The sequence below is a fragment of the Cervus elaphus genome, chromosome 25 (genome assembly GCF_910594005.1).
Source record: "Cervus elaphus chromosome 25, mCerEla1.1, whole genome shotgun sequence".
NCBI lineage: Eukaryota > Metazoa > Chordata > Mammalia > Artiodactyla > Cervidae > Cervus > Cervus elaphus.
In genome coordinates, this window is record NC_057839.1 from 59,637,703 (window position 1) to 59,663,730 (window position 26,028).

The window sequence follows — 26,028 nt, forward strand, 5'->3', positions numbered from 1 at the left end:
GCACGGGCTTAGCTGCTCCGAGGCATGTGGGATATTACTTCCCCAACCAGGGGTAGAACCTGCGTCCCTTGCAGTGCAAGGTGGGTTCTTAACCACTGGACCACAGAGAAGTCCCCTCTATTGCTTTTATAAAGAAGACTTTCAGAAGTCCTCACTTTACTATTACAGTGTTAGTCAGTCAGTCGTGTCCGACTCTTTGTGACCCCATGAACTGCAGCCCGCCAGGCTCCTCTACCCAAGAGATTTCCGAGGCAAGAATACTGGAGTGGGTGGCCACTTCCTTCTTCAGGGGATCTTCCTGACCCAGGGATCGAGCATGGGTCTCCTGCATCGGCAGGCAGATTCTTTACTGTCTGAGCCACCATGGAAGCCCCCTTACTATTACAGAAATTTACTCATCTTTTAAAAGCACGTTTCTATACTGTTGATATAAATATTTCTCTCTCTCTTTTTTTCCCTTTAGATACCCTTGAGATAGCATCTGTGAACTTACCCATTCCCGTGCAAACCAGGAACTATTATAAGAATGTTTCTGACAACAAAGAGATTGCAAAATTAGTCTCTGTGCTTAGTACAATCATCAGCTCCACCAAAAAGGTATGCCAAGAGGATTTGCAGCCAGGCTCTTTTGCTTTGCAACACGTACCTGTGTGAAGTCCAGCATTAAAGCCTGTCCTTCACGTAGCCTGGGTCGCACCCTCTGTGACTTCAGTGAGCAACTTATGGAATCTTGTATGTGCTCAGCAAATGTTTAACTCAAGATTTTTCATTCCAGATTGCAAGGTGAAAGAGAACTATCTTTTCTGTTTTTTTATATTGTCTCCTGTTTCATGCCTTAAACTACTTATGCACTTATATATCAATAATACAAATAAGTCTGTTAAAAAATTTGATACTTCTCAAAGTCCAAGTCAGACTTCACTTTCAAAGAGTCAGTGATGCTGGAACTGACTTGTATCATTTGAAATAGAGTAAGATTTACACTCTAATTTTATGATGATAATTTTATATTTGTGTATATCAGATGAAAGTTTATATATATTATAATGTGGAAATGAGATAATACTGAGAATATTGAAAATATTATCAGTGCAAACTTGCATTGGACATGGATATAAATTCAGGTTAATTTTTTTCTTCCAACCACTTCTTCTCTCAACTTTTCCTTTTATGTTCAGGCAAATCTGTTTTCGTGGTCAAAAAGACTCAAAATTCTGAAGTCAATTTCTCCTTAAAAGAAAATATTCATGTTGCCACTAAGACCTGCTGACTATTTAAAAGTGTTTCTCAGATTTGAGGGAACAGCTGTCACTCAGTAAATGTATCTTTTCTATTACTCAGTTTAGATAGGATGAGCTTCTTTTGTTTTAAAGTGTTTTGAAAAGCTGCCTTTGCTGTAACCATTGAGGAAATACTAAGTTTAATTTTAATGTATTCATGAGGGAACTGGAAGCTTTTGCATTTCTGTACTTTCTATTTTCCTTTCTTAATATCGTGAAGGTCCTGTATTTAATTTTGCCCTAGGGACTGTGTTCACATAATTCAATTTAACAAATATTTGTCTAGTGGTTAGTTTATCAAGCTCTATACTAAATGTAAAGGTAAGTAGAGTATTTTATGATGATAATAAGCATTGAAGGATCCTTTCAAATGTCTCAGTAATTGTGGAAAACACAATAAAATAGATCAATAATAAAGTTCATTACTTTCTCTGAATGTAAGCAGACACTATTATGAAAATCTGAGTAAAGCCAAGTAGTTGAAATTAATATCCTGCTGGCACCAAAATACTTATGTCTGTGTCATTTTTGTTACATTTGCCTTTCTATTATATGAAGGAAATATACAGATGTTAGTCTTTCTTAAAATAATAGAAAAAGTTGGCACTTAGAATAACTTGAAGGACTTTATCCAGATTGATAGGATGGCCAAATTGTTTGTGGAAGTATATATGCACACTTGGTCACAGTGTTAAATGTGGCCCTCTATAGCCATCGACCCTTCTGAATTTTGTGTGATTGACCTTTCCTCAACCACAGAAAATCTTCTGATCTCAGCCCCTTTCCTCTTATAGGAGCTAACTGAATCAGAATGTAAACTTGACCTATGTTCAGTTCATCCAAAGGTTGGCCATCAGCTTATAACACTGCTTGGCTTGAAAAGATGAGCTGGACCAAATAATCAAAATAACCATGGCAATTAAAATAAATAAATCAATCCTACAAATGTAGTTCATGTAATTTTCCTTTAGATTCTAGGTTACCTCTGCTTTCAAAAGTCCCAGTTTAATCAAGGTAGACACTTTCAGATAAAATAAAGGAGAGTCTAAAACTTATTTAGGTAGGATATGTTCTTAATAATATAAACTCTTGGATGTTGAAAGAGCGGGATTCTGGAATTTCTACCCATATTCACGGGTCCTTGATGATCTGTAATTCGTTCTCCAAACCACCATCCATTTGTGAGAATGTCCACATGCTGTTGCAATGCATTCTGGGTGTGTATGTCTGCATCTCAGCCCACGCCAGGGGATTGGTTGTGGTTGGGACACTCAGCGGCAGGTTTACCGTTCTGCGTTTTAATGGGTGGGAAGTCTCAAAACTCATTAAGCCTGAGGTTTTGAGTGACACATTAGCTTCATGTTGGGCATGGTGGTAAAGCTATCCTTGGTTTGGTACAACTTGGTGAAATTTACTTAATTGGACCATTTAGAGTGCAGTTGGAAATGCTCTGTTCTTTCAAATAATGGCATTTTCACTCTCAGCTTAAATTTTTTTTCTCATGCAGTTGTAACTCTGAAATTATAATATTAGCCAGTAGAAAAAGTTGATTGCCAAGAGCTATAAACATTAGAATGAGGAGACAAATCTTAATTGTTTGGAGATGATATAATTATCTACCAAGTAAATCTGAACATGCTAATCTGAAAAGAAAATATGGCTTAGTAAAGAGTTAAGTTAATAGTAAGTGGAAAGATAGGCGTTTCTGCTGAAATACAGTAAATATGTTCCTAAAAAGCCTGATTTGCAATGTTGCACCTTTAATAAAATAGGGGTTATAAGAAAAATGGGGTTGGGAGGAACATACAAAATGTAAGAAATTCTGTAACCAGGGTAGTTAACAAAATGGTAACAATCATAGTAAGATACTAACCCATTTAATAACACTGTAATGAGTATGAAACTTTACTATCAAAGATGAAAGAAACTTGGGAGAAGGTGATGTAAAAAAACAGTTAAAAATGCTGAGTTATGGAAGCAAGGATAAAATATGCAAAAATCAGGTCTAACTGTGCCAAGAACATTCTCAAAACAAAGTGGAGACCAAATTAACCCAAAAGAAAGAAGGGGCCAAAGCATTGTGCCCCTCTGTGGTCTGCCGCTTCAGTGAGTACCAACAAAGTACTGGGAAAGTAACACTTGATAATGTGTTATAGTGACATCATTTCCTATTTGCCAATTGCAAGAGAGCCAGTTCTCTTACAAAAGCACACTTTGTAGCTAACAGGACCTTTCATTAAAAAACCGATAGAAAAAAAGCTTATATGCCATTCATATATTTATAAGAATAGTGGAAAAAGGTCATTTTTATGAAAATAATATCTCTGAAGACTACCTAAGATCAAGACTAACTAAGATCATGGCATCAGGTCCCCTCACTTCATGACAAATAGATGGGGAAACAGTGGAAACAGTGGCTGACTTTATTTTTCTGGGCTCCAAAATCACTGCAGATGGTGATTGCAGCCATGAAATTAAAAGACGCTTGCTCCTTGGAAGGAAAGTTATGACCAACCTAGACAGCATATTAAAAAGCAGAGACATTACTTTGCCAACAAAGGTCTGTCTAGTTAAGGCTATGGTTTTTCCAGTGGTCATGTATGGATGTGAGATTTGGACTATGAAGAAAGCTGAGCGCCGAAGAATTGATGCTTTTGAACTGTGGTGTTGGAGAAGACTCTTGAGTGTCCCTTGGACTGCAAGGAGATCTAACTAGTCCATCCTAAAGATCAGTCTTGGGTGTTCATTGGAAGGACTGATGTTGAAGCTGAAACTCAAATACTTTGGCCACCTGATGCGGAGAGCTGACTCATTTGAAAAGACCCTAATGCTGGGAAAGATTGAGGGCATGAGGAGAAGGGGACGACAGAGGATGAGATGGTTGGATGGCATCACCGACACAATGGACATGGATTTGGGTGGACTCTGGGAGTTGGTGATGGACAGGGAGGCTTGGCGTGCTGCGGTTCATGGGGTGGTAAAGAGTCAGACATGACTGAGCAACTGAACTGAACTGAACTGAACTGAAGAATACCTAGGAGCATACATGATGGGAAGTTTGTAGAATCTTTATGAAGATTTCTCTAAAACTTAACAAGGAATTTAGAAAGGAAAGGTGTGAAGATGTAGAAACATACAGAAATACTTAATACTGTATGGATATCAATCCTTATCCAATATATTTATGTAATTTGTGTGATTCTATGTAATATTTCAATGGAGTTGGATGCTGAATGTATTTGTTTGTCTCTCTATATCTAATACCCATGCTCTGACCTTAGGGAACAAATCAATGGGTTTCATCTGAGATTTCCAGTGGATTTCACCCATGAGAGTCTTGGAGGAGCTCTGAGCAGTGGAAGAAAGTGACCTCAGAGTATTTTTTTTTTCCCTTGTAGCATCACCCTCTCTGTGGTATGATTTTGAGCTATGGTTTTTGACCTGAGGTCCAGCCCCAATCAACTGGGCCCTGTCCACAACAGATTTCATGGACTCAACTTGCCGCCCCACCCTCCCAAAAACTGTTTCCCTCCCTTTTTGGCTAGGATGATAGTTCTAGTGTTACCAGTCCCGGATTACTGTGTTCACTGTTGTATCTGGGTCCAGTTCTATGGCACATGTGAACTAGTCAGACGGTTCACTAATTAAGCATTTTAATGAATTGATGGGAACCCCTAGCAATTGGCAAATATCCATTTATATTGTGATGTCGTTCTTGATTCTTCCTTTTCTACACAAATCTGTCATTTATATTCTAGGAAGTTATTACATCCATGGACTGCTTCAAACGCTATGATCACATTTGGCAAAAGGAGAAAGAAGAAACTATTATGACGTTTATTATAAAAAACCCCTCACTTTCTGAATTTGAATCCCAGATTCTCTACTTCCAAAAATTAGAGCAAGAAATTAATGCTGAGCCTGAGTACATCTGTGTGGGTGCCATCGCCCTGTATACAGGTTGGTTCATTTTTTTTCAGTCAGTCATGAAAATTCAGCAGTATTGTTCTGTCTCTTTACCTAGATTAGCATTCCAGAGAGTTCTAGCTTTCTTAAAGATTGACTTTCCTTTTATGGGCCTCAAGCTTCAAGACCAATTTGTAGATTTGTTTTTAATTCTCTTCTGCATAATTATTTATTCTGAACTGTTTTGGGACATTTTGGTGGTAAACCTTGAAAATAAAGGCTAATTAAGAGAAGGGAGGAGTCTCTCATATTTGGAATTAAAATGTACTGTTTTTAATAAATAACAATATCAAGCATCGGAGGCTTATCTCCAGCAGTTTTCTTAGGTACTTTTTTTTGGGGCATTTTGGAATGTGTTTTCAATTATTGCAAAACAGGCTTTATACAATGAATATGCAATAATTTGTTGTTGTAGTTTAGTTGCTAAGTTGCGTGTTCGACTCTTTTTTGACCCCATGGATTGTAGCCTACCAGGCTCCTCAGTCCATGGGTTTCCCAGGCAAGAATTCCTGAGTGGGTTGCCATTTCCTTCTCCAGGGGATCATCCCGACTAAGGGTTTGAACCTGCATCTCCTGCATTAGCAGGTGGATTCTTTAGGACTGAACAGCCAGGGAAGCCCATATAATAATTAGGAAAGACTAACTTTTTTTTCAAGTTTGATTTTTCATGTGTTTAAAGGGCTCTTGGCTGCAAAATATTTACTATTGGTGAACAGTTGCATTGGTTCTCCTCATACTGGTTCAAGGTTTTCAAACTGAACATGGACACTTGGGTTTTATAGCTGACCTGAAGTTCACCTTGACTGCTGAGACGAAGGCCTGGATGGTTGTCATCAGCCGTCACTGTAACCAAAAATACAGAAGTGAAATGGAAAACATATTTACACTTGTTGAAGACTTCAATAAGAAACTGAATCGCCCCATTAAAGACCTAGATGATATTCGAATTGCCATGGCAGCACTGAAGGAAATTAGGGAGCAGCAAATCCCCATTGACTTTCAAGTGGGACCCGTTGAGGTAACTGATAATCACTTGTTTATGTGTCAGTAGGAATATCTCCAGATGTTGATCGCTATTAGAGGAAGTATTGACAAGGTCTGGACTGGAGTTACAGATGGATGCTAAACCCATGAATGATGATTCAGTAATGTTGATACCTGACCTTATAGGGTGCCCCTGAGGGGTCAGATCTTGTCCTTTGTGTGGCATCTGAGGTCCCTAAGAGAAGAGCCTGAGATGAGGGTTTCTGCATGAGTAATTTATTGACGAGTGCTTATGAGAGAAGCAGAGTGAAAGAAACAAGGGAGGACCAGGTTGGGTGTGGGAGGAAGCCAGCCCGGGGTGTGATCTTAGCTGTAGACTAACGTCAGCCTGACCCCAGAGGCAGTTCTGGAGCATGAAGTATACCACTCAGTTGACCCCACCTTGAGGCAAGGGGGACTGTCTTTATTCCCCCAGAGAGTTGGTCCTTGACCATAATTTCCCCATGAGGAGGCTCCTGTCCTGTCAGCTGAGGACAATTTTCAAGGGAAGAAGGCAGCTTAATTCCTACAGCCAACATGCCCAAGAGCTGGGATGCAAATGTCAGCTGGTAAACAGGACCTGGATGGGGCACTGATGGTGCCCATTCATGAGTTTACTCCTTATTAACTTGTTTCATCCTTGCTACAACCCCCTACACACACACATGGAAACTGAGGGTCAAAGAAGTCATGCAGTTTTATTAATGTGCATTACTTTTGTTTTTATCGTATCTTTTCTAGATGAAAATTCTTGATTAGGAATGGATTGCTATATTCCTCTATGTGAGACTACTATAACTAGCATTGAAACAATTTCAGATATAAAACATCGTCTTTTCATCATGTGTCTTAGTTGTTCAGTCATGCCCAAGTCTTTGTGACTTCATGGACTGTAGCCCACCAGGCTGTTCTGTCCATGGAATTCTCCAGGCAAGAATACTAGAATGAGTTGCCATACCCTCCTCCAGGGTGTCTTCCCAACCCAGGGATGGAGCCCGGGTCTCCTGCATTGCAGGTGGACTCTTCACCATCTGAGCCACAAGGGAAGCCTCTTTTCATCATACTGTAACTTAAATGTCTGGACTTAAACTCTGATAGTCAGGATCATAGCTTTGTATCATATTTTCTGCACTTTGAATTTTGGAAAATTTCAATTTACAGTGAAAATGGCAGAGATGACTTCAGGTTTGTGCCTTTGTTGTATTGGGTCAGGAAAATAACATTTCCACTGTGCCATTCATGGGAACTGAAACGCCAAGGCAAAGACCCCCCATGTGGTATAGGGCCAGGGGAGTTTGGAGAAGGGATCCAGCAATTGCCAACTCTTACCCCTGACCTGAGAGTTAAGACAAACCCTTGTCAAGTAGTCAAGATCAAGATACAATCTTTAGTACTGATAGAAGTTATTTGGAAGATCTGGTTTGGTGTTTGCCTCCTATATTCCTACTGTGTCTCACCTCCCCCATTTTCCCATCCTATGCACACTTGCAATGGGCTTGTGGAATGAAGTCCCAGAATTGTACTTTCTCATCCGTCAAAGACAACACTGGAAAGCTGCCAATCTGTGTTACTTTGTTTCATTTGATTGGTACTGAAGTGTTGACTGGAGGCATGCCTTGAAGGAGAAAGAGGGAGGGAGAGAGACCCTGTGCTCTACATGCCCAAATCAATAATCTTTTCCTCAAGTCAACAATCAGGTGTTTATTCTATGTCTAAGAGGAAGAGTAATGGCGGGAGAAGAGGCCAGGGATATTTAGGAAATTTTTTTTCACATGAAAACCAAACTTTGCCTCATTTTAATCTTCTAGACAAAAGAATAGTCCAGGATTTTTCATCCTTAAGGCAATGACTTGGCTCAGGGTGTGATTCAAGAATGCCCTCCTATGTCTTACTGTTGGAACCTTTTACCAACAAAGTGAAATAGGATAGAGTTAAAACTGATTCATTTTGTTATTCTAAAATTAGCAGTTAAATTGTTCTACATTTTTCATCTACCTAATTTTATAGTCTTCAAATATAATTTAGGGGCCTAAGTAAAAGTACCATTTGTTTGTATAATGATTTATAGTTTTCAAAATGCATTTAAAATGATGTCTTTTCCATATTCATGAAAATCCTGTGATGCATCCAGGAAATTTTCCTGTTTTACAGATGAGGGAGCTGAAGTTCAGTGGCTCCGTTGCTTGCTTAAGCTTTTCCAGGTTTGCAAGTAGAGAAACTAGAACTCTGGACAGTTGCTCTGTCTTGCTGATTTTTTTTCATTCTGATGCCCTAAAAAGATGACTGTGTGTAGATTTATGCATCTGACTGGCAGAAATTGAATTGTTCTTCTTTTTGTAGGAATCCTATACCCTACTTAACAAATATGGGCTTTTGATAGCAAAGGAGGAGATGGACAAAGTGGATACCCTGCGTTACTCTTGGGAGAAGCTTCTGGCACGTGCCAGCGAAGTTCAGAATGAACTAGTCTCACTACAACCTGGTTTCAGGAAAGAGCTTATTGGTACTGTGGAGGTTTTCCTCCAAGAGTGTCACCAGTTCTATCAGGACTATGATGTGGTATGACTCTGTATATTTGGGGAAGAGTGAATACAGCATACCAAATGTTGTTTAAAGCTCACATGTCAAATTCAATGAAATCCCCCCAGAAATGGAAATTTTATTATTATGAGACCAAAGGTATTTCCCTTTCACAATCCTTTCCCCTTTGATTTCATCCAGGATAATTTCAACTGTAAATGGAAAGTAAAAAGTGCTGTTTGTATCATTGGTCTCTTACTGAAGTGTTTGGTATCTTTCTAAATTTGTGTAGACAAATATCACTCAATTATAGTTATTGTGATCATCCCTCTCATAGCATTCACATTCTGCAAATATTGCAGAGTTGCCCCTGGTGCTTAAGATACAAAAGTGGACAAAACAGATTGAGTCCATATTTTAACTGTATGTATATGAGTTGTTTAAGGAGACCCATTTCCAACCAATTATAATGTGCTGCAGAGGGGAAATGTGTAAAGTATAGGGTAAAATATTTATCTATTAATCAGTTACACACCAAAATGAATGAAGTTAGGAGACTGGATTCAAGTATCAACTTCATGGTTGAGGAAGCACAGACATACAGATTTTTTAAGGTGGTCTAATGTAGGAAAACCTGATTAGAATGTTAATATTACAAGTCACTTTAGAAATAGGTATTAGAGTGGTGAACTCTGTAGGTTGTGTGGTATTAGTGCTTTTGTTCAAACCAGACACTGTGCTTCTTACAATTATTGACCCTTCTTTGTCTGTGTTGCCTAGTAGATGAATAGCACATATTTTTAATTTTCAAAATTTCTTGACATATGAAAGTTCTGACATTAACTTGGCTTTTTTGGCCTTGAAAATATTTCCAAATGAGTCACTTTCCTGAGTCCCCGCCCCGCCCCGCCCCCCCCCCCTTTTCTTTTTTTACAAATAAAAAGCAACATTTCCTATCCTATATGTGACATGCATGAAAACAAAATTTGATATTCAAATACATTGAGCTTATGAAATTTGTATGCAAATACTTCATTTTATTTTGTCTTTCTCAACCGTTTGTTTCAGAATGGTCCAATGGCTAGTGGCCTGAAACCCCAGGAAGCCAGTGATAGACTTATCATGTTTCAGGTAATCTTTTTAGTTTCTTTGACCTCCTATACAACCAAAACCTCAATGTGTTTTATTTCCACAGTTTTGTTTACTTACTTTTCGGCAAGTCTAAATCCTCAAATACAGCATCACGTGGATTCTGTGTCCAATGGCCTTAGCAGGAAGGCTGCTTCATAATCTGGCACAAACCATACCTCTGTTTCCACGAGCGCAAGTTATGGTTGGGTTTCCCTGGTAGCTCAGTTGTTGAAGAATCTGCCTGCAATGCAGGAGACCCCAGTTCGATTCCTGGGTCGGGAAGATCCACTGGAGAAGGGATAGGCTACCCACTCCAGTATTCTTGGGCTTCCCTTGTGGCTCAGCTGGTAAAGAATTCACCTGCAATGCGGGAGACCTGGGTTTGACCCCTGGGTTGGGAAGATACCCTGGAGAAGGGAAAGGCTACCTGCTCTATTCTGGCCTGGAATCCCATGGACTGCATAGTCTGTGGGGTTGCAAAGACTCGGACATGACTGAGCCACTTTCAGGTTATCTTTCCGCAGATTACCTGGTCTTGTTAGGTTTTCCACCAGGAGTTACTGTGTTGTTCCTTGCTTTGTGCACATAAGCACATCCCTTGCCTTGACAGAATTCAGTTTCATCTCGAGCACATGCGCCTTCAATTTTCAGGCGAGCTGTGTACTCCCTCTGGTTCTGTAGACCCTGCTTACAGCCAGCAAAAATGGTGTTGCCCCACAGCCTGCCAGACATGTTTGTTGTTTTAGAGGTCCTGTTCCCAGCAGGCCTCCACAGGGTCCAAGGTGGCTGAAAGAGCTCAATGTGTTTTAAACATATACTCCCCCACCCTCCAACCACCTTAATATAAAGAAGCTCATTGTGGAATACAGTATATACTTACTTACCTTTTAAAAACTGTAATTTGGTATGGTTATAATTAGAATTGGTTCCCATGTAATTAATGGTACTCCTCAGTATTCTTATTTACATGGAATCAGAGATCATGCATGTTTGCTTATTGGTCAATCTTTTTTAAATTTGCATGTTTATTCATGTGTAAACCATCTTTGATGAATTTTCACTTGTATCTTTATTAGAATCAATTTGATAATATCTATCGGAAATACATCACCTATACTGGGGGAGAGGAGCTTTTTGGCCTGCCGGTCACGCAGTATCCTAAGCTTCTCGAAATCAAGAAGCAACTAAATCTTCTTCAGAAAATATACACTCTGTACAACAGTGTCATAGACACTGTAAATAGCTATCACGATATCCTGTGGTCAGAAGTAAATATTGAAAAAATCAACAGTGAACTTTTAGAGTTCCAGAACAGGTGAGATATTAATGTTTAGCATGCCCAGAGCTATTGAACCGTAAATGCTTTCTTCTTTGATAGGTTGTTGGGTTCTCTTTTCACCTAGATGTTTCAAGAGCACATTGTGCTTCATTTTATTGTCTGTTGACATCACCATTGTCAAACACTACTTATTAATTACCCCTGTGAGTAGCTGGTGAGACAAGTGCATCCTTTAAACCCAGATGAATCTTTCCAGGGGCTTTTCTGCAGCTTAGAGCTGATCGCTATTTATATTACACTTACCAAGCATTTGAAGTTTATGTTAGATGATGTATTTGGAATAAAAGCAAGAGCCCTTTGATTTTTCTACATCCTTTAAGTACTGTACCTAAAGAAAATGGAGGGTTATTGGTTGTAATTTTCAGTTGATAAGCTGGTGCGTTCTGCTGTGCTTTGTACTTTGTAGGGTCTCAATATGTGTCTGGAGAATTGAATTGAATTGAGAAGCACCTTCTTTAAAATAATGCCTCTTACCTAATTTTTATGAAGGAATTGAAAATATTAGCCCTGATTGGGAGGAGCAGTTTTCTGTAATGTAAATCCTACAGCTCTCCTCTGAGTCATGAGATTTAACAATGTGGTGGCTGTTCTGGGTGACTGTTTTTGATAGAAATGCTAGCAGACAGTCTTGGACTAGAGACATCCAGGCTTATATTCAACTGGCCTTTCATGTTGGCTTTTCTTTGCAGGTGTAGGAAGCTGCCCCGAGCCTTGAAGGACTGGCAGGCTTTTTTGGATCTGAAGAAGACCATTGATGACTTTAGTGAGTGTTGCCCACTGCTGGAGCACATGGCCAGTAAGGCCATGATGGAACGGCACTGGGAAAGGATAACGACTGTCACTGGGCACCGTCTGGATGTGGGGAATGAAACTTTCAAGTTAAGAAATATCATGGAAGCCCCTCTTCTGAAATACAAGGAGGAAATAGAGGTATGATGATAGAGGATACGATGTCATGGGAGATCAAGGTCCCAGGGGATTTATTTCATAATTTTCCTACCTTATGGACTGTTGGAGAAGGAAATCAGGTGAGGACAATCAAAACTCTTTTCCTGTGAATCAGCTGTTACTTCTTCAGCAAATATTTATGTAATACATTCTGTTTTAAGTGCTGGGGACAGAAGGATGCATTCCTGCCTTCGTAGACCATTAAACATTTGTATCATTAAATAATTGTACAAATGAAGGTGTAGGTACAAGCTTCAGTAAATGAAGTGGAAGTGTGCTGCTCTATGAGAGCCTCTAATAATGGGGTGGACATATATGGGGGTGGAGGGAGGGGGATGAAAATCAACAAGGCTGGGGTGCATGGGCATGACTTCTGGGTGAAGGGGGTATGCTTGTGTGGTTAGGGGGTGAGGGGCTTGGAAAGTGCAAAGAAGGTAGTGTGGGGCAGGTGGAACAGCAGGTGTGAAGGGGCTGAGGTGTAGGTATAGGGGACTGAAAGGCCAGGGTGGCTGAGGTGTGAAGGTGGGGGACAGAGGAGATAGCTGAAGATGGGGAGGTGGAGGGGGGCTAGAACATGCCATCGATTTCAATCTTGGGAGTAATCGTGAGCCCTCTGGGAGATATATTTTTATTAGGGGATGGTGTGGTTAAATTTGCATTTTGTAAAGATCACTCTGGTAGCTGTCAGGAGAAAGGATTGAAAGATGCCAAGGGACAATCCTAGGAAAACTTATCGGGAGCTTATATGAATATCCCAAGCAAGAGATGATGCATCAGCTGAGGGGGCAGGGAGTGAAGCTGGAGTAGAGGAGAAAAGATTGAAGAGGTCATTAGGAGGTAAAACTGAGCAGAATTTGATGATGGAGGGAACATGGTAGGGAAACAGGAGGGGCTAAGAATGAACCCTAGATTTCTTGGTGAGAGATCTAGGTGAATGATGGTGCTTATGACTGAGACGGGGAAAACTGAAAGGAAATCAGATAGAATGATGAGGTGCAAAGACCATGAGCTTGATGTGGGCATGAGTTCGATATTCACAGATTGTGTTTTGGGTTCCCTTGATGCATCCAAGCAGAGGAGCCCAGTAGGCAAATGGATGTGGGATTTTCCTGGAGATACAGAAGATTGCTGGCTGCGTGATGGTGGAAGAACTCATCCAGACAGGGAGTGCAGTGTGAGGTGGGAAGCCAGCAAGGATGAGTTTGACTAACGGTCCAGGAGAAGTTAAGGCTGCAGAGAAGACGGGGAAAGGGATCCAAGAACTAGGAAGATGGCAGGTTTCTGTTCATTCCTTCATTTTGTACTGCATTGATTCGACTTTAGAGCTAAATCAGAGACACATTAAATTTTTTCCCCCAAACTTTAAAATTTTTATTTTGTATTGAGATATAGTCAATTAACAATGTTGTGGTAGTTTCAGGAGAGACATGTTAAATTTTGAATCTTTGATTAAAGCTGTAAAATTAAAATATTATTGCATTTCTTTTTAATCCTAATTTTAATTGAGATATCATTTACATTTAACATTGTGTAAGTTTAAGGTGTTCAGAATAATGATTTGATACATTTATGTTGCAATAAAATCTTCACTGTGTTAGCTAACACCTCAATTATCATTTCTTCTACTGGTGGGAACAATTTAGATCTAGTCTTTTAGGAAATTTGATGTTTAGAATACAGTTTTGTTGTCTGTAATCACTGAACTGTGGATTAGATCTCTAAGACTGATTTATCTATTATTTGCAAATAGATAGAACATCTTTGCCATTTCCATACCTCTAGCCCTGGTAACTACCATTTCACTTTCTTTTCTTTCAGGTTTTTTTTTTTTTTTTAAGATTCCATGTGTAAGGGCTATCCTACAGGATTTGATTTTCTGTCTGACTTGTCTCACTTAACCCAATGCCCTCAAGCTCTATCCATGTTGTCCCAAATGGCAGGATTTCCTTCTTTCTTATGGCTGAATAGTATTTCACTTCTGCACATCTTTTCTGTCATCTTTCTTTCTGGAATAGTTGGGTGGAAAGTTTTACAAATTAGGGTAAATCTATATCTATATATATATCTGTAGACACTATGTTATGTGCTGTGGTTGGTCGCTCAGCTGTGTCTGACTCTTTGTGACCTCATGGACTGTAGCCCACCAGGCTCCTCTGTCCATGGGATTCTCCAGGCAAGAATACTGGAGGGGGTTGCCATGCCCTTCTCCAGGGGATCTTCCCAGCCCAGGGATTGAACCCAGGTCTCCTAAATTGCAGGCCGATTCTTGACTGTCTGAGCCACCAGGGAAGGCCCTAGAGACACACACACACCGTTTCTTATACTATGGTCTGTGCTGTGTGCTCAGATGCCAGTCATGTCCGACTCTTTGCAACCCCATGGACTGTTGCCCACCAGGCTCCTCTGTCCTTGGGATTTTCCTGGCAAGAATGCTGGAGTGGGATACTGTTTCCTCCTCCAGAGCATCTTTCCTACCCAGGGGTTGAACCCCCATCTCTGATGTCTCCTACATTGGTAAGCAGATTCTTAACCACTAGGGCCACCTGGAAGCCCCCAGAGATCTTCCTTTCCACACTGGGAATCGAACCTGGCCCACCTAGGGGAAAATCAGGCATCTGAACTGCTACATCACGTGGGAGAGGACATACTATAGTCTAGATCTGGAAATATATAGTATTTATCAGTTCAGTTTAGTTCATTTTAGTCACTCAGTCATGTCCGACTCTTTGCGACCCCATGAATCACAGCACACCAGGCCTCTCTGCCCATCACCAACTCCCGGAGTTTACTCAAACTCATGTCCATTGAGTCGGTGATGCCATCAAGCCATCTCATCCTCTGTCATCCCCTTCCCCTCCTGCCCCCAATCCCTCCCAGCATCAGGGTCTTTTCCAGTGAGTCAACTCTTCGCATAGATGCATATAAAAGAAGGAGTGAAGACAGGACCTCTGCTGAACTGACTATTCAAGAATGATGTGTGACTTTCGTGTGGTTAAATGAGAGCTTTCATTTTAAATAGGACATCTGTATCAGTGCCGTGAAAGAGAGGGACATTGAACAAAAGCTGAAGCAAGTGATTAATGAATGGGACAACAAAACATTCACATTTGGCAGCTTTAAAACCCGTGGAGAGCTCCTCCTGAGAGGAGACAGTACATCAGAAATCATCGCCAACATGGAAGACAGCTTGATGTTACTGGGTTCCCTCCTGAGCAACAGGTAGGACAGTCTTTCCCCTGAGATTTGAGAACTGTAAAACCAAACACTTCAAGGGAGATTAATTAAGAAACACAACAGTACCCCCCATTAAATTTATTCAACATCAGAAGTACTTGTTTTAATTTTAGCCCTTGACACAGCATGGATAATACTGTTTTTATTTCATTATCCTCTCTTTGGGGGATGTGTTGGAGACTCTCAATTGGGCAAAATAACACAACATGTAATTAGCCACTTGGATTTTGCAGAGTATTTCAGCTTTGCTGCTGACAAGCCTCACTGCACAGCTGACAGCTCGACAGGCTCTAGATTCCAGAGGGAAAATTATTCTGAATTTTAGAATAATTATTTTACTTCAGAAACCTTTTCGTCAACATCTATGGACTAGAAACCCTTAGTTGTGTACATGCTTTAATGAGGTGACAGATTAAGATGGAGAATGAATGTAATTCATAAAGAGAATTAAAATAGCACAGACCGATACCAACCTAACATTTCTGTTAGGCAACAGCAGTAGAGAAAGCTGCCATACTTTGGACATGTGACCCAGAGACTCAGAAACTTAGATTTCTTTGGTTCAGTGCTGCCTCTTGCTCTGTTTGAAATAATTTTTTTGTTCATCAGGATTTTCTCAAATATAGGGTGATTGTGTAAGTGTTTGAAGTGAGTAATAGAGAGTATAAAATTAAGTCTTAAGCGATTTAGACCATTGGTAGCCTTGAGTCTGCACTGTTGGGTTGGCCAATATGGAAAAACCTTAATGGACTTTTTGGCCAATGGATTAATTAGAATTTGGTGATTTTTTAAAAATGAATTCGGTTACTGTTTACACCCAACCAGAATTAAGGACCGATGGAAGATAACATACCCTATGGAAGTAGAAAAAGTACACATATACCTTAAGTAAACATAGTGTTAGGAATGGGTAACCTTTTCTTACCAATAGCACTGAACCCACAGACAGAGTTGTGTGAGGAACACGTGTTCAACAGAAATTTAGGGAACACCTTCCCTGTGCCATGGGCTTCCCTGGTGGCTCAGTGGTAAAGAATCCACAGGCAATGCAAGAGACTCGAGTTTGATCCCTGGGTTGGGAAAGATTCCCTGAAGAATGAAATGGCAACCCACTCCAGTATTCTTGCCTGGGAAATCCCATGGACAGAGGAGCCTCACAGGCCACAGTCCCTGGGGTGGCAAAAGAGCTAGATACGACTTAGGGACTAAATCATCATCACCAGCACGTGCCATATAGTCTTCTGGGTGCATTGGATAGAACAGTGAGTGGAACAAATATCTCTGTTGCTCTGGACCTATATTCTTGTGAAAAACATGAATAAAAACCCCAGAAAGATGTGTAGAATATTAAAGCAATCTGTTTAGCACATAAGAATATGGAAATGAAAATTTTATTCACTAATATGACTAATAGTTGAGATGACTTCAAGTCCATTTAATGTTGGACTAGAGAGACCAATAAACAGAGAAGAAAGAGAAGAGGAAAAGCAATGAAAGGAAGTACAATCATTTAGGATTAAGATTGTCTGCAAATAACAGAAGTGCCATATGCAACATTGCTTAAACAAGACTGAAGTTTGTATCTTTCTCACGTACAGAGTCCCAAGGTCAAGGGCTCAGGTGGGAGTGTGGGCTCTGCCACCTCACTGGGGACCCAAGCATTGTCCGACTCACTCTGTTTTCCAGGTGTAGCCCTTCTCCTCCATCTATTCTTTACATCCAGTGCTGCTGCTCACTTCTCATCTGGAAAAGTGGTTTCCAGATTTGGCTACACACTAGCCATAGCTTTGTTATTGTTGCTCAGTCGCTCAGTCACATCTGACTCTTTGCGACCCCATGGAGTGCAGCATGCCAAGCTTCCCTGTCCTTCACCATCTCCCGGAGTTGCTCAAACTCATGTCCATCGAGTAGGTGATATCATCCAACCGTCTTATCCTCTAGGGAACTTAAAAAAAAACAAAACCTCAGTGCTTGTGTTGCATCCCAAACTGATTGAATCAGAGTTCCTGGGGGTGGGATCTAGGCAGACATTGGTAGTTTTTCATCTTTATCAGATAATTAGAATATGCAGCACGGGTTGAGAAGTATTGATGTGGAACTGAATCTCCCAACTGTACATTGCTGCAAAGGAGGCTGGAAAATTCAGTATTTTAACCGGGCACCTGTGAGTGTAGGTAGAAATGGGGTTGTATATCTAAAGAAGAAGGAGAAAAAGATCAAAGACTTTGGAAGACCACCATCATTTTCTGCCTCAAGAGGAAAATGGGAAGATAGATTAACTATGAGAGAAGCAGAGAAGTGGCTGTCATGTGTGGACATGAAGAAACCCTCAAACATGTGTACACGCAGACATGAGTGAGGTGGACAGGAGTGGATGGGAAGTTGGAAAGAGGCCCAGAAGAGGGCAGGCTAAAGAGAGTCCAGACAGTATCATGCTTGAAAGTTGAATGAGTTGTTAGTCCCTTCCAATGATTCTGTAATGGTTCCACATTGCATGAAAAACCAGAGACTCCATGGAAGAGGCACCGAAGGTCAGCAGAGAGAAAGCTATTCCCTTGACTGCAGCAACAAAGGCTGGAATGAGTGGAGTCCAGTCTAACGTCTGATCCGCTCCTCACATGGCACGTCTCCCACTTCTATGTGTGTGTGTGCTTAGTCATGCCCAACTCTTTGCAATTCCTTGGACTGTAGCCCACCAGGCTCCTCTGTCCATGGGGTTCTCCAGGCAGGAATACTGGAGTGGGCTGCCATTTCCTATTGCAGGGCACCTCTCTATGCTCTGAATCAAAAGGGGGAAAAGTCAGTTTAACAATGCCCAGCATGGAGTGATGAATTAAGCATTCAGTAGCATCGTTTTATTTATTTATTTTTAATATTTTTCATATGAAAACCATAGCTTTATTTTTAAAAATTATTTTAAGTTTATTTATTTTTAAATGAAACAAAGATGAATATCTTTAATGATAAAAGGTACAATTCACTAAGAAGATAGACAGAATAAACCATTAGACACCTAACAACAAAGAAACAAAGATACATAAAGCAAAAGTCAGAAGAAATATAAGGGAAAAGATTAACATTTAATCACAGTGAGACATGTTAACATTTCTCTGAGAATATTTTATCAAGTACAGAAAAAATAAGAGTAGGAGCATTGTGAATGATGTCATTAATAATTTAAATGTAATAGATTTCTACTTATATTAATCTTATATCCTACACAAATATGGTAACATCATTTTAAAAGCAGCCACATAATCAAAGTTGTAATGAAATACGTGAAAATCAGGATTTTTAAAAACCTCCTTAGTTTGAAAACTACAAACATGAAATACCCCAAATCCCCAAATTCTTAATGTGTTTCTTATCTTAGGTACAATATGCCATTCAAAGCCCAGATTCAAAAGTGGGTACAACACCTTTCCAACTCAGCAGACATAATTGAGAACTGGATGATGGTGCAAAACTTGTGGATCTACCTAGAAGCCGTCTTTGTTGGAGGAGACATTGCCAAGCAACTTCCCAAGGTCTTAGAAATTTCTCTGTGATTTCATTAGGTTTTTAACTTCGAGAACTAATAGCTCATTATCCCTTTAAAAATGCAAAAATATTTCTATCTCTATTGAACCACCCCTTCTCCAATCTTTTTGTTGTTGTTGTCAAACTATTCTTGAGAGAGAGAGAGAAATTGTGGAAGAGAGGGGCATGGAAATAAGAGTAAGAGTGCTTTAAAATTGTGAAGTTTTATAGGAAATGGAGGGTTAAAAATCAAAGAATGAATGCCTGCATAATTGGTATACTTCTTCAGATAATTTGAAGGTGGAAATTAGAACACTGTGGAATTACAGAGTTGTTATCTTGACAATGGTAGGATAATTTGTTCTATTACTGACAGCTTAAAATAACTCACACTATAAAATATACCCAATTATATCTGTAGTGTAAAATTGAGGGGCGGGAATCTGCAAGGAAAAACTCCCAAACAACACAGGCCTTTTATCAAGATGTTGAGTGTTTTTCTCAACAAATTATAATCATATCACTAGGTACGTATGGAGTATATTTTGAGATTAAAATTTTTTCTTTTTTAACAGATTTCAAGGAGTCTTATCCAATTACCTTAAATTGTTTGCAAAATCATAACATTTTAACAATAAGTTTTAGAAGCATGATAATGTTGAGTGTTCACTTCAGTTTCCTTAGCTTTGTCTTTGGTTAATTTTCAGTTTAATGATAGAGGACAGATCTATTAGCAGATGTGTGTGTGTGTGGCTACCAATGAAATATATCCATTCATTAAAATTTTAAGTATTTATTATTGCACTTATATTTGGGCATGTTTTTCTTCTCGATTGGTGAACAAGAGTCTCAAATTGGACTTAATAATGGAAACTTTCACATATAATGTTGGAGGAGCTAGGTGGAGTTTCTTGGTCTCATATTTGATATATGTGCTCATTGGTAAAATTCAGAAAATTTTAAGAAATAAGTATTCCTACTCTCTCAAAATAAACTCTACATTTTCCATTTTTCCCAAAAAAAGTCTATTCAAAAATATTTCAAAATATTAAGGTTATATTATAATTAATTTTAATTATAAAATTTTAAAATGTCCATTTTTCTAAATACACAAATGATTCAATGCTCAATTTAGAAAGCTTGAAAAGCATAAGATTCACTTAATTTGGAGATACTTGAAAACAATTGGGAAGGTCCTTTTCTCCCAGATTATCTTATCTTGTGTTATTATTTTTATATCTACTTTCTGTTTTCAGTTAACATAATGTCAGTCCCAGGTTTGAGCTGAAGATTCTTATTTAAGAAGGGATCAGTTCAGTTCAGTTCAGTTGCTCAGTCATGTCCGACTCTTTGCGACCCCATGGGCTGCAGCACACCAGGCTTCCCTGTCCATCACCAACTCCCGGAGCTTACTCAAAATCATGTCCATTGAGTCTGTGATGCCATGCAACCAACTTATCCTCTATCGTCCCCTTCTCCAGCCTTCAATCTTTCTCAGCATCTGGGTCTTTTCCAAGGAGTCAGTTTTTCACATCAGATGGCCAAAGTATTGGAGCTTAAGCTTCAGCATCAGTCCTTCCAATGAATATTCAGGACTGATTTCCTTTAGGATTGACTGGTTGGATCTCCTTGCAGTCCAAGGGACTCTTGAGAGTCTTCTCCAACACCACAGTTCAAAAGCATCAATTCTTCAGTGCTCAACTTTCATTATGGTCCAGCTCTCATATCCATACTTGAAGGGGTGCTATGGTGCAAAAGGCCCAGGAAGAATTGAAATAGAGCACATATGACATTTCAGGTGTATGCAGATATCCAGACTGGTCAGAAGTCCAGCCTTAGAGGGAGGTATGTGAAACACTCTATCCTTGAGGTCACAGATGTGTCTGAGTGTGCCTTGTTACCTTGTTCTTGTAGGAAGCCAAGCGCTTTTCCAATATCGATAAATCTTGGGTGAAGATCATGACTCGGGCACATGAGATGCCCAGTGTGGTTCAGTGCTGTGTTGGAGATGAGACCTTGGGGCAGCTGTTACCACACTTGCTGGACCAGTTGGAAATCTGCCAGAAATCCCTTACTGGGTAAGTTCACTGGCTTTGTGAAGGCTATTAGCATCCTATAGATGAAAGGGATCAGAGAAACTAGATGGAATTAGCCAATTGGTTTCCTTTTGCTTAGACTTTGTTCATGACCAACACTGTGGCATAGATAAAACTGAGCTTCTGGAGCTTTATCCACTCTCCAATGAATTACTATTAATTGATTTTCTCTGATGTTGAAATTATAAGATTAACAGCTTCTTCCATCACTGGGACAAGATCTTGCAGATATTTTCCTACATATAATGAAAAATAATGAAAAATATTTTCATTGTTTTTAAAATGAATATACCTGTTTTTTTAATATCTTTCTTGGATAAAGATCTGAAGAAGCAAATTATTTCATTAAACTCAACTAAGTACAAGATAGAGAACTGAGAGGATGGATGGTGACTGCAGCCATGAAATTAAAAGATGCTGTCTCCTTGGAAGAAAAGATATGACCAACCTAGACAGCATTTTAAAAAGCAGAGACATTACTTTGCCAACAAACGTCCATCTAGTCAAAGCTATGGTTTTTCCAATAGTCATGTCTGGATGTGAGAGTTGGACCATAAAGAAAACTGAGCACCAAAGAATTGATGCTTTTGAACTGTGGTGTTGGAGAAGATTCTCTAGAGTCCCTTGGACTGCAGAGATATCCAACCAGTCAATCCTAAAGGAAATCAGTCCTGAATATTCATTGGACGGACTGATGCTGAAGCTCCAATACTCTGGCCACCTGATGCAAAGTACTGACTCATTGGAAAAGACTGTGATGCTGGTAAAGATTGAAGGCAGGAGGAGAAGTGGATGACAGAGGATGAGATGGTTGGATGGCATCATCAACTCCCTGGATATGAGTTTGAGCAAGCTCCGGAAGTGGGTGAAGGACAGGGAAGCCTGGTGTGCTGAGGTCCATGGGATCACAGATTTGGACACGACTGAATGACTAAACTGACTGACTGACTGAAGAACAGGATGAACTGTGTAGTATACACAAGCAATCAGGATTATACAAAAACAAGAGCCCAATCTAATACCTGTCAATATATGCAGACACATCTGCAGTGATGTATGTGGAGGCTGGATGAATTCCAAGAGTAATAAGTAATTTTCTCACTCTTTGGTTAATCATGATAAAATCACTGAAGTAGAAATATGTTAAATATAGAAACAAAAGTGCAGCAAAAGTAGGGTGATGAATAGAACGAAAAATATTCACTGGGTTTTTGTAGCTCCTGGAGGCAGAGAACAGAGTCAAAACCATTCCTTCCATGTAGCTGGATTTTGCTTCTGCTTCAGCGACTGATTCATTGGATTCTTTTAAGATACAGTCCTGTGACTTCCTTGGTGGTCCAGTGGTTAAGACTCTTGAGCTCCCAATGCAGGGGGCCTGGGTTTGATCCCTGGTTGGGGAACTAGATCCCATATGTTGCAACTAAGATCCTGTGTACTGAAACTAATATCCAGCACAGCTAAATTTAACAAAAAAATAAAAGGATACAACCCTAAGAGTTGGAATTGTCAGCCTTTAGCTGACATAGCATGACATTTGCAAACAAAACAAACACAAAACCAAAAAAAACCTCCCTGGGTGTAATTTTTCCTGTCCTCTACAAAGTACAAAAATTTCCAGGTTAAGTCAAGTATATGCATTATATTTGTGAAAAATGAAGAAATTTAATCAGTTCTGGAAAAAAACAGTCTCCCAATCGAATATGGAATCCCACTTGGCAAAGTTGGTAACAAAAGAAATGAAAACAGAACAATGCAAAAACATTGCGTGGGAAAATTAGTTTCTCTCAGAGTCTTTTCCCTGTGTCCATCCAGATTAACATATTCCTAGAAAGGCTTGTTTTGTGTGTTTGTGAAGTTTACCTTTTCCTCCCCACTTAGATACTTGGAGAAAAAACGACTTTGCTTTCCCCGGTTCTTCTTCGTCTCGGACCCCGGTCTCCTGGAGATTCTGGGGCAGGCATCAGACCCACACACGATACAAGCCCATTTACTGAATGTGTTCGACAACATTAAGACCGTCAAGTTCCATGAAAAGGTTTGCCTAATTCTCTTTGCTGGCCGGTGATTTACATATCCTGGAATCTCAACTGTCTTTATTAAATAGCTCCCCAGTAGTGTTTACTAAGGATTACTTCCCTCTCCATTAAACATCACCCAATGACTAAAAAGATACATTTGGGCCCCGTTTGCCTTCAGACCTTGTGATATTTTAATATCTAAAGGATAGATGTGAATAACAAATAGCTTAAATCTGATTAGGAATGCTTTGTATGTAGCATTCATGGCTTTACATGTCAAATTAACTGTTTAGAAATTTGACAAAGCAAAAAAAAGCTGTTAATAATTGTTTATCAAATAGTGCTTTGACTGAACAGAATTGCCACAGTTGTTTGATTACTTTATTTTATCTTTGTTGTTGTTCAGTTGATAAATCGTGTCTGACTCTTTGCGGCCCCATGGACTGCAGCATGCCAAGCTCCTCTGTCTTTCACTACCTCCTGGAGCTTGCTCAAACTCATGTCCATTGAGTTGGTGATGCCATCCAACCATCTCATCCTCTGTTGTCCCCTTCTTCTTCTGCCATCAATCTTTCCCAGCATCAGGGTCTTTTCCAATGAGTCGGTTCTTCACATCAGGTGGCCAGAGCATTAGAGCTTCAGCTTCAGCATCAGTCCTTCCAGTGAATAGTCAACATTTATGTCCTTATCTATTTTATTTTTATTTTATTTTATGGCTGCACTGCATGGCATGTGGGAGTTCCCAGACCAGTAACTGAACCCATAGCATGGCTGTGAAAGCACTGAATCCTAACCACTGGATCACCAGGAAATTCCCTGATTTAATTGTTTTAATGAAGCTTTGGACAGTTTTGATATAATGATCCTCTATGTTTTCCATCATGCTCCACTGAAAACTTTTCTTTCTTTTTTTCAAACACTCTGAATAAGTTTCAAGAATGGTGACATTCATGAGACCCAAAAGAAGTCATTCAATGTGAGGAAAACTACATTTGCACAGCTGCTAGAAGAGATTATCTAATTCACCCCTTCACCCCAAATTCCCTAAAAAATGACCCTTCCAGCTAGAGAACATATTCAGCTCCTCTATGGTGCTTCATACAAACCTCAGTAGTATTTATTTGTTCATCCTAGAGTGCAGTTCACATCTGTTGAGCAAATACCATAGACTGGATATTGTGCTTAACAGAGGGAATATCCCACCCTGAGGGAACTTGTGCTCTGGCGGGGTCTGCAGAGTTCAGCTCCTGCAGCCGTAGAGTTAGTCCATTGTGTGCATGTGTGTGCTCAGGCATGTCTGACTCTTTGCCACCCCATGGGTTTTAGCCCACTAGGCCCCTCTTTCCATGGAATTTTCCAGGCAAGAATATTGCAGCGGGTTGCCTTTTCTTCTCCAGGGATTCTTCCTGACCCAGGGATTGAACCTGTGTCTCTTGTGTCCCCTGCATTGGCAGGTGGATTCTTGGGAGCCATTAGAAGCCAGTCTTTTAACCCCTCACTGGCATAATGTCAGTCCTGGGGTCCCAAGGAAGAATATATTGCAACCCATACTTTGGCTGTTTTTATGCAGCACAACATTCAAGAGGAATTTGACCATTAAACTGTCGATATTTTTGATTTGCTGTGTTCATGTGTTTGTTGCTTAGTCGTGTCCACCTCTTTGCAACCCCATGGACTGTAGCCCACCAAGCTCCTTTGTCCAAGGGATTCTCCAGGCAAGAATACTGGAGTGGGTTGCCATTCCCTTCTCCAGGGGATCTTCCCGACCCAGGGAGTGAACCTGGGTCTCCTGTATGGCAGGCAGATTCTTTACCATCTGAGCAACCAGGGCAGCTCCTGAAACCCACTCCAGTGTTCTTGCCTGGAGAATCCCACGGACAGAGGAGCCTGGCAGGCTACAGTCCATAGGGCTGCAAAGATTTGGACCTGACTGAGCATAGCATGCATGCATGTGTTCATGTGATGTACACGCATGGGAATGCCTGTCAGGGAGCCCTAACCTGCATGTAAGGGGTATACCAGAAGGCTTCCTGCAGGAGACCATGATGTTTGAACTGATTTTTTGAAGGGGAGTGAAACATATCAAGCAGGTGGGGAAGGGACCCCCCTGACCTCTGCTTAGAGCAAGGGCAAGTGCAAGGGCCCTGGGGTATGGGCAGCCTGGGATGTCAGAAGTGTGGGTATGTTAGGAATGTATTACTTTCCTAGGGCTTCCATGAATTAAAACAGAAAATTATTCTCTCATGCTTCTAGAGGCTAGACATCCAAACTAAGATGTTGGCAGGGTTGATTCCTAACAGAGGCTCTGAGGGAGGGTCCGCCTGTCTCCTAGTCTTGCTGTTGGTCAGCAGTCCTTGGTGTTCCTTGGCTTGTGGACACACTGCTTCCATCCCCACCTTTGTCTTCACGAGACTTTATTCCTCTGTGTCTGCATCTAGCTTTCCTTCTTCTAAGGATGCCAATTATTGGATTCGAGTCCACTGCCATCCAAGGTGACCTCATCTTGATTACATCTGCAAACACCCTATTTCCAAGTAGGATCTCATTCACAGGTACTCAGGGCCTCCTTGTGGCTCAGACGGTAAATAATCTGCTACAATGCAGGAAACCCAGGTTTGATCCCTGAGTTGGGAAGATGCTCTGGAGAAGGGAATGGCTACCCACTCCAGTATTCTTTTTTGCCTGGCGAATTCCATGTACAGAGGAGTCTGGTAGGCTACAGTCCATGGGGTCACAAAGAGTTGGACACGGCTGAGTGGATGCCATGCATGGTCTGTTCACAATTACTAGGGCTTAAGGCTTCAATATATATTTTTGGAGGATACAGTTGAACCCACAACACAGGTTGATGAGCAAAGAGAAAGGAGGAGAAAGTGGCCTGGGCCATATTCCAAAGGGCCAAGTGCATCATACTATGGAACGTACTTCATCATGAACGTAGCAAAAGGTGGGAG

The 26,028-nt window shown here is 40.4% G+C and overlaps 2 protein-coding genes across 2 annotated transcripts in view; one reads left to right on the top strand and one right to left on the bottom strand.

Annotated features, from left to right (window-relative positions):
* Positions 1 to 26,028, top strand: part of DNAH5 (dynein axonemal heavy chain 5) — a 324,549-nt gene that overhangs the window by 122,787 nt on the left and 175,734 nt on the right. Inside the window, exons 22-32 of the mRNA XM_043887792.1 lie at positions 464 to 597; positions 5,039 to 5,240; positions 6,029 to 6,264; positions 8,610 to 8,828; positions 9,858 to 9,920; positions 10,997 to 11,235; positions 11,949 to 12,189; positions 15,227 to 15,426; positions 18,815 to 18,968; positions 20,875 to 21,038; positions 22,935 to 23,091. Of these exons, the coding sequence (XP_043743727.1) occupies positions 464 to 597; positions 5,039 to 5,240; positions 6,029 to 6,264; positions 8,610 to 8,828; positions 9,858 to 9,920; positions 10,997 to 11,235; positions 11,949 to 12,189; positions 15,227 to 15,426; positions 18,815 to 18,968; positions 20,875 to 21,038; positions 22,935 to 23,091 (2,009 nt within the window). The remainder of the gene's footprint in view (positions 1 to 463; positions 598 to 5,038; positions 5,241 to 6,028; positions 6,265 to 8,609; positions 8,829 to 9,857; positions 9,921 to 10,996; positions 11,236 to 11,948; positions 12,190 to 15,226; positions 15,427 to 18,814; positions 18,969 to 20,874; positions 21,039 to 22,934; positions 23,092 to 26,028) is intronic.
* On the bottom strand, positions 10,074 to 10,652 carry LOC122683881 (60S ribosomal protein L35a-like). Its single transcript, XM_043887793.1, has 3 exons — positions 10,450 to 10,652; positions 10,229 to 10,241; positions 10,074 to 10,133 (listed from the first exon to the last, which is right to left on the bottom strand). Exons 1-3 carry the CDS (start codon positions 10,650 to 10,652, stop codon positions 10,074 to 10,076), a joined length of 276 nt encoding a protein of 91 aa, XP_043743728.1.

Coding starts and splice junctions, on each gene's coding strand:
- LOC122683881 (XM_043887793.1), bottom strand. CDS start 10,652: ATGTCTGGCAGGCTGTGGGGCAACACCATTTTTGCTGGCTGTAAGCAG.